This window comes from Centropristis striata, chromosome 6 (assembly GCF_030273125.1).
Source record: "Centropristis striata isolate RG_2023a ecotype Rhode Island chromosome 6, C.striata_1.0, whole genome shotgun sequence".
In the NCBI taxonomy this organism is placed as follows: Eukaryota; Metazoa; Chordata; class Actinopteri; order Perciformes; family Serranidae; genus Centropristis; species Centropristis striata.
In genome coordinates, this window is record NC_081522.1 from 11,639,297 (window position 1) to 11,648,155 (window position 8,859).

Genomic DNA, 8,859 nt, shown 5'->3' on the forward strand with positions numbered 1-8,859 from the left:
GCCCTCATTCAAAATCACTTCATAAATAAGTGTGATGATTCACTGTGTTTAATACTGTCTTTCACTTTTAACTGACAAAACCCTGCCTAGATGCTGTTAGTAGTCGTGCGATGCAGCTCTGCACTCACAGCTCTGCAGCTTATTACTGGACTTCACCACAATAACTTATGACGATACGATGCTGGATTAGACAAGACTGTGTGCTTGGTACAAACACCAATATCACAGCATGTACATTTGCATTTTAATCACCTTGTAAGTTGTTACAAAAACAAAAAAAAACCCACAGATGACCAAAACATCATTTGATGTGTACATGTTGTTTACACAATTTGTCAATTTAAACAATGTTTATGAAGTATTATTTATCATTTGTAACACAGATACTAATTTGTATGATTTTTATATAAAAAAGAAATCAAATTTCTTCCCTGGCTGGATCTATAGTTTGCTTTCATTTATGAATAAACATGTTTATTCTACAAATGTCAAGTCATTATTTTTTCAAACTTTCTCTGACAGACTCTATACCTGAGCTTTTAAAAACAAATGAAACAGAAAAAAACACATGATTGAAAAATCAGTTCAAGCAAGCTCAGATTCTCTATGATGAATTTTATAAAACATGTTTTGAAGTGTATAGTTACATAATATACAAAATTCACATTTAGAAATCTTGTACATTTTCCAAAATGAGAACTTATTCTAGATTTCTAATTATATTCTGTAGATGCTGTTTTGTAAACCATAAAAAAATGTTAATATCCCTGTTGGTGTTCACTTAATACACTTACCTACACTATATTAGTCAGGAAACCTGCAACTTGAATGAAAAAAGTGTGTAAAAGCTGCCATTGTTACTAAAAGTGAGTATGTAACAAGTTCTAGAAAATGTTGTAGTGTGTGTGTAGTTGCTGACACACTGGACTCATGCAGAGCAACTACAGCAGCTTCCTGCACAGTTTCTACAGATATCCAGACCTGTACTTGTGTGGGTACTTCAGGTCACTGGTGAAGACAACGCTTGCTGTAGAGACGACTTCTGCTCACATGTTCAGATGGAAACAGGGCAGACGATGATGCGATCCTCCAGCATCACACTAAGCACCAGGAAGATAAAGTACAGCAGGAACATGGTGGAACCCAGCAGCTTATTCATCTTCCACTTACAGTATGCAATGGAGATGATGACGAAGAGGAGCATGATGAATAGCAGCACGATGGCACAGAAGAGCCCGTTGCTGCTGACGGGCACTGGACCAAAACCGTGGAAGGACGAGTACAGGAGCCATGGCACTGGAAGGCTTTTAGATCAAAGTGACAAAGCAAAAAAATGAAAATGAAAGGCAAAGAAAAATATCATGTGAGTGTTCAGCAGCATTTCTTTTTCAATCGTGACACGTCAGACTATCAGAGCTCACCCCACTGTGATGTCGAAGATGTTACTGCCCACAGAGCTGGACACAGCCATGTCCCCCAGGCCTTTACGAGCCACAATCACACTGGTAATGAGGTCAGGGATGGACGTTCCTGCAGCCAGGATAGTCAGGCCCATAATCTCCTCCGAGATGCCGATGGTCTCACCCACCTACAAGGACAAACTAGAGGTCAGAGTGGACAGGAGCTAGAGAAATGGAAAATTACTTGCACCTTTTTGTCAAATGACTGAATCAGGACACAATCTTACTTACTTACTTCTAAAAGTTAATAACGGGTTCAGGGACATTTAAGGAGATAGTTTGGATTAATTGAAGTAGGCCTGTATAGGTTGTTTTATCCATAATAATTTTGTTTTTTGTTTTTTTAGGTGGGCCTCCTTATGTGCCTAAAATGTTCTTGCTGCCTGTGCTGGTACTCGTGCCTGCTTCCCCAAACAGGGGACGCCCCAACCACCATCTACCATAAGTAATACACTGGCTATGGACACATCATGCAACCAAATCTCTTTAAATCCGTCACTTTAATTTTTAAAAAGACGCATATTTTTTGTCTGTGTGCACATTCAGTTAAAAAAGGGAAACACATGTAAAATTCCATGTCTAAACATTACTACAGTCACTGACCTGATGGGCCCACCACACCATGAGGTACGAAAAAATACCAATCCACAGAATAGAGCCCAGAAATGTGACTGCAAAGAATTTTCTGGAATTCTGTTGGGCAAAGTAAATTATGTTATATCAAAACACACTGTTTAGGCATTATAAAAACTGATCTCAGAGATGCGTCTGGGTCTTTACCGGGTTTCTAACATCTGGCACTGTGAGCCACAGAGGGAAGATTATGGGGAGCAGGAAGACGTATGTGGCTTGTTTACGTGGTGTTTCAGGCCACTCTAAAGAAAGAGGTTCTTCTTTTTCCTCCTCTTCTTCATCCTCCTCTTCCTCATCATCTTCTTCTTCACTGGACTCATCGCTAACCTCATCGCTGACATCTTCGTCACCGTCATCGTCATCACTGCCAGAACCTTCTGGCTCGTCGTCTCCGGCTGGCACATCCTCCTGGAGTGTTGGGGAAAGAAAATCATGATGGACAACAGTAGAGAAACAAAAGCAAAGACCAAAGAAAAGTCTATGGAGGTTTTTGCCCGAGGTTGTAGCTCTGTAAATTGACTCTTACATAGAGTGGTATCAAAGACTGACTTCTGGGCTTTTTGATAACCACCAGGACATGGTTGGAGAGTACCTTCTTGTCCTCTGGTTGCTCCTTCTTCTTCTCCTCTGGGGCTGGAGGGGCCTCTGGCTCTTTGGTTGGCTCAGTTTTTCCTCCAGCAACTGTGAAAGAAATCCCAAAAATCTTGTGCATTTCCCTGATGCCTCTTGGTCATTCGGCTGTCTAAATGAGTCATTTCATAAGCCTTTAGGACTGGTCATGAGAAAGAATGCAATGAATATGTTGTTGTGACTTAAATGAGGTCATTCTCATGTAGACTGGACTGAATTATTTAGATATATGTATATATTAGGCTTTTGTTACATGATTCTACATGCACTTTATCGTGTCCATATAAAAGTACTTTGTATATTAAACCTTTATGCAATTTTTATGTATTTCTTGCATTTTATTTACACTTCCCTGTATGCACTTCATATTTTACTATTGGTCACACATCTACACTATGCAGCAAAGCAGCACAAAAGGATGCTAAACACAGATTTCCCAATATTTGCGATAAAGTTATCTTATTATAATGGAGGAAATGTATCATAGACATATAATATTTCTGTTGTCACAGAACCTGATTGACTCACTCAGATCACATGCTGAAGGGGTTTGGCTGTATGCTTTTTGCATCCAAGATGATGAACAGCTTTACAACTCTGTTCATGAGCAGACTCTGAAAACTTCGCCACCTTTTACGTGGATGTATGGTTCATGTTAATGGTAAATGTAGTCCATTAAAGCAATACATTCCTCAGTGTGTGCTAGCGGAGAGTTTAGCTGCAACATTTGCTCTTCTCCCTGCAATCAGCACCATCATTTGTGACAGTGACAGTGACGTAGTTGGTTGCTTGGTTGCAAGCCAGAAGATACGGCAGAAGAAATGCAGAAATGTGCCAACCACATCCTCCCGAAACACAGACTTGCTGAAATTGTCCTCTGATGCCAAAAGAGTCATTTTGCTGCAATGAATTTCAGCGTGGGCAGTTTTCATTGGATGCTGACGCTGACACCAACCCCAAGAGAGTCTGTGCTCGAGCACAATTCATCCTGGTACATGCTACACAAGCACGAGGACTCAGATTTCTCAGTATAGCATGCACTGAGGACCGTATTGCTTCAATTGACTGCATTTACCACTAACTCTGATCCCTTTAATGAAAGGTGTCTGATCCGTGGATGACCATCACATCCTTCCATGTTACCTTCACTTTTGTCTGGAGTTTTGCTCTCTGCCGTCCGTCTAGCCACATTATTCAGAGTCTCAGCCTTATCCTTAAATTTTCCTACGAACAATCAAAAACAAACTTAGAATTCTGTGATGAATTACTCAGTCATGTGATAATAATTACAATAATTTCAGTTTGACAGAAATATGGAAGGCAATGCTCTTTGCCTTACATGAGTTGGGCATGGAGCAAAAGACCAGCGGTATAACATAAAAAAACAACAATAGCATCATAACCTTTGCTGCAGCACAGAACAATGCCATGAGAGGGCTTTCAAAAGGAATTGCAGAGCACACCCTTTAAAAAAAATTTTTTTCCTCTTTCTGCTTCGTCTTTATTATAAACTGTGATCTGTGTGCAACGGACAAACAGATTTTTTTTTGTTTTTTAAGAATGTAGGAATTGTCTGTTTCTTTTAATCCAATGTCTCAGACTGAATACACCCACCTGAGGCAAGCATAATTTATAGCTGAGGTCGATATGGATAACCATGCAGTATACAGTAAATATCAAAACATCCATATTGCATTCAAACCTTCTTTTAATTGGGCTCATACAAATATTCATAATGTTGCGTTGGAGTGGTTGTTACAGGGGCTGCTGACAGTGATCCAGGTTTTATAGGCTCATTCAAAAGCTGATTATTGTGCTGGAGTAGTGGAGTGTTTGCTGTATGGAGGCCAGGGCCACAGGTACACAAACTGGGATAGACTGTAACATGGCCTTGCCTTAGGCAACAGATAATGAGAAAATATTAAAGATGCTCTGAGGTGATCCCAGTGTGATTACCCTCGCATGGTGCACTATAAAGCTACAGAAACCTTAGTAATATATGAGGAAAACCACTGGATCAGTCTGCTACTGTTTAACCAGCCAGCAACACTTCATACTTCATAGATTAGATCAAGTTTTTGTTATCTAATTGATTAAACAGTTGAATGATACACATCTATCTTAAAATCATAAAATTTTTCTGAATTATCGTGTGTAAAATAATCTTTCTGTTGACTTACACCAAAGCTCCTTTATATTTTACTGTGGGCCTACACATGCATCCTTCCATAGACTGAGGCAGGTATTTATCTGCTTAGTATCAATCTGGACTTAGTGCTGTCTTCAATTGGGACACTTTGCTAATCCATTTCACTATGAGAAGACATAGTACCCAGACACTCATTACAAGTTGCCTTTTAAATGCAGATAATGATCAATCATTAGGGCAACGAGTGCCGTGATAAGATACTTACCCTCTCCCAGAGGGTCTAATGTGTGTATCATGAGTTGGAAGATGGTGTTTCTCATGGTGCTGTTATGTAAAGAGGCTGAGCTGCCCCCTCGCTGAAGGGATGGCTTCAACTGAAGAAAGAGATAGATGAGGTCACGATAGCTGCTCACAATGACAAACAGTGACACATCAGTGTTACATAATCATCTTGTAACGGAGGTCAGGCTTGTATTTTTCTTGAGAAGTAAATTAACATGTGCCAGCACTTGACAGGTATGGAGGAAATAGAAAAACAAATTTAATTCATTAATAACTAATAGTTTCATAAAAATGTGCATTTATAAATGTGTTTATATGAGTATATTATATGAGTAGCCCATTATTATTATTTTTTATTATGCAATTTAAAAAAGGGCTAATTTGCATTGCTTTACCTTGTTTACCAGCATAAAGTGTCACACTAGACTGAATGGAAAGGCTTAGATAAGAAGATAAATGAACACTGTGTGTCTATGATGATGTTTCCTTTTCGTGTAATTTTTTTTTGCAGTTGATTGTTTGGTTGTTTGACTCTTACCTTTAACCGATTCTTGTCCTCCGGATCAGAAGGGGCTTTACCTTCAGCGTCCCCATTCTTCTGCGTGCAATCATTCAATAGTAGAGATGGACCAATGTTATTTCATTTAGGTAGAGCTTAAATATCAATATTTAATTTGAACTAACATCTTCAACACTGCTGTTTCACACATTGCACACACTGGGGGTCTTATTAGTGTTACATGTCAGTAGCAGAGATGGAGCTGCTTGTCACGTATAATTATATTATTATATTATTATTATTATATTTGTGAAATGATCCCTTATCCCTCTATTTAGAAAACCCCCACTATAGAAGTATTAATGTGATTGGAAATTGCATTTTCAACAGATGAAATAATTACATTTGCTCCAGCAGTATATACAGCTCACGAGTGTGCATAAATACTGCAGCTTTATCTTGTGTAAATTAAGCCTCAATCACACTTAGCAGGGTTAAACACAGTACATGTTGATGCTACAGTTTGTATAGGGACATAGCTCCTCAAGGGATTAGCTTGCTGTGGCTAAACAGCTTTGGTTCAAATAAGAGCTTTACTAAAATAATTTCACTCTTCTGAGAAGATTTGCATAAAACCCCACAGGTGGGAGTAGAGATGTCAAGTGTGATGTGACTTTCTGTTAGAGTATTAAACCAAACTGTTTATGATGAGTATAACAGAATAGGAAACAAAATTAAGTATGAATGAAACGGCTAGATTCACTTTTGAGAATATTAATGTGTTTTATGGACTAAAAGCATCACAAAATCTGCATATTTTTTAACTCATTCATAGCCACAGATTTGTCTCCAATAACTGTATAAAGTGTTTAATAAAGCTGTTAAGCTCCATAGTTTTGCTCTCAATGACATACCGCTGCCATAAATGAGACTTTGGGCCAATGTCTGCAAACTGTAAGTTCAGAGTTTCTTCCACTCTGTGATGTAAAAACCTAACAACAGACTTATTAGAGTGTGAACTGAGGACCTGAAAAACCTGATTTACACCAGACTCATGCTCTGTCCCAGGACTGCTTACCTTTTCAGGTTCATCCACTGTAATAATTCTGACAATGTTCTTGTTTTTGAGGATTAGGGTTTTGAATGTCCGCTCTATTTGCACATTAAACTTCATGAAAGTCACGTAGCAAGTGTAGCAAGCCACCAGCATCATGCTCTCCCACCACATTATGACATTATCCAAGAAAAAGATGATGAGAAAGATGAGGCCAAGTATGTAGAAAGATACGTCTCTAAAAAGTGGCCACCAGGTTATATGAAGCACCTCCCGTGAAAACAAAGCGCACATTCCAATCACAAACAAAATGTTGAAAACCGCTGAACCAACGATTGTGCCGATCCCCACATTGCTGTGGGCGATGAAGACTCCAATCAATGAGGTGAAAAGTTCAGGAGCAGAACCTCCGGCAGCCATGAAGGTGGCTCCTGCTACATCATCAGAGATGGCTAACTTGTCTGTGATAACCCCCAGTGCAGGAACGAAGAACTCGTCACACACTATTGCAAGTGCAATGAACATGTACATCATGCCAAAAATGTGGAGGATCACCCAGCCTCGTCTACGGTCTTCAACAGAAAAGATATCTACAGGGTATTCACCCTTCATGTGTGGAGCTTCACCAGGAGAAGCTGGGGTGACGGTGGTCACAGGAGGAGCTGGAGTTGGCGTGGGTGTCTCCTGTGGAGGCTCAGGGGCCACATAGATGCAATGAACAATAGTCCTGTTTGTTGTTGGTAACAGTGGAGATTCAGTGGGGGCAGATGCTTTCAAAACTGTAGTTGTTTCCAGATGATGCACCACGTGCATCTCTTTAGTCGTTTGATCTGTGGGCTCTAATTCATTTGTTGCAGTGAGTGGCTCCTCCAGCCCCTGAGTCTCTACTGTCGTCTCCTCGAGACCCTCTGTTGAACCTTCTCCAAAATCCTCTGCAATTTGAGGCATTGGCAAAGGCTCGTACAGTCTGGCACTGATGGTCAGCTGGTAGAGGGTACAGAGAAAAACCCCGGAGAGGAGAAACAGGACCCGGCTCAGCTGCAGTCGCTTCCTTCTTGTACAATACATTTTCCTCCGAAGCAGTGATGTTACTGGCTATGGAGAATTAAGCTGCATAAATGGGCTTTGGCCGAGGACAAGTCCAGCTCTCTCCCCAGCAGACCCTGGGGTGACACAATCTAAAACTTCAGTGGTGTGATTCATGTCATCCTCAACTCCTTGGAAAACCAGCCTGTTGTGAATGAAAGGAAGCAAAAAAACAAAATGACCTTGAGTCATCAGGTGGCACAACAGTGGTGTACATTTAAAAGCATGCAAACTATTTAGACAATGCACCTGATGACTGAATAAAAAAAAAAATACAAAATCTGTCATATAGCATTAATGATAAGCCCATTTAGAAGCTGTTCTTAGCAGGTTGGTGGGTTCTCCAAAACAGAATGAGTCCAATGACTGACAGATGAACACAAAAGACAAAAAAAAGAAAGAAATGGATATAAAAAGAAAAACTGACCAATTAAAATAAATGTCATGTTACAAGGGGTTAGGTTAATTTAAACATACATGGCAAAGAAAAGAAACAACGTCATGCATTTTCATTACAGGTGAAGGCTTACCAAAGAACCAGGGTCTTGCAAAGTCAGGGATGCATAAATCTACAAAAGCAGATTTCCACAGCTGGTTGTTGTGGAACAAACAGAAGTCCAAACTGTTGCCAACAGCCGCCGGGTTATGTAGGACACGGGGCAAGTCTTCACAATGGATCAGCATAATACCTAATACCTGAAGTCTTCTAAGAGGATTATGTACATTGTCTCACTCTCGCTTTATCATGAGCCATACCTTAGTAATATTTATTTATACAAAATGAAAGTGGTGCTTCAGTCTAATATTATTGTGTTGCACAACTTTAGCATAAAAATCGTGTTATGAAGCCTCAGCCTGACAATTAGATAGCAATTTGAATGGGACCTGACATTAAACTCAAATGTACAATGTTCTTAAGCAAATATAAGTATTGTTAATATAATGGCGTTCAATGGTGATTTTTGTGCTAACTTTTTCAACACATGAATATGAAATTTCCCATTTAAATGTGTATCACATAGGAGCTATTTATTGTAATATACACTGCTTTCACCCGGACGGAATT

General features: G+C 39.6%; 1 protein-coding gene across 2 annotated transcripts; it reads right to left on the minus strand.

Annotated features, from left to right (window-relative positions):
- Positions 1–30: 30 nt before the first annotated feature.
- Positions 31–8,826, minus strand: LOC131973865 (sodium/potassium/calcium exchanger 1-like). 2 transcript variants are annotated; one of them, XM_059335978.1, is made up of 10 exons: positions 8,324–8,826; positions 6,732–7,938; positions 5,693–5,749; positions 5,138–5,246; positions 3,867–3,947; positions 2,686–2,774; positions 2,241–2,501; positions 2,064–2,153; positions 1,422–1,588; positions 31–1,304 (listed from the first exon to the last, which is right to left on the minus strand). In XM_059335978.1, exons 2-10 carry the CDS (start codon positions 7,773–7,775, stop codon positions 1,055–1,057), a joined length of 2,148 nt encoding a protein of 715 aa, XP_059191961.1. In that variant the 5' UTR covers positions 7,776–7,938; positions 8,324–8,826; the 3' UTR covers positions 31–1,054. The 2 variants fall into 2 exon arrangements, with proteins under 2 accessions (XP_059191961.1, XP_059191960.1); XM_059335977.1 differs by having other exon boundaries at positions 5,693–5,752.
- Between the last annotated feature and the right edge of the window lie 33 nt (positions 8,827–8,859).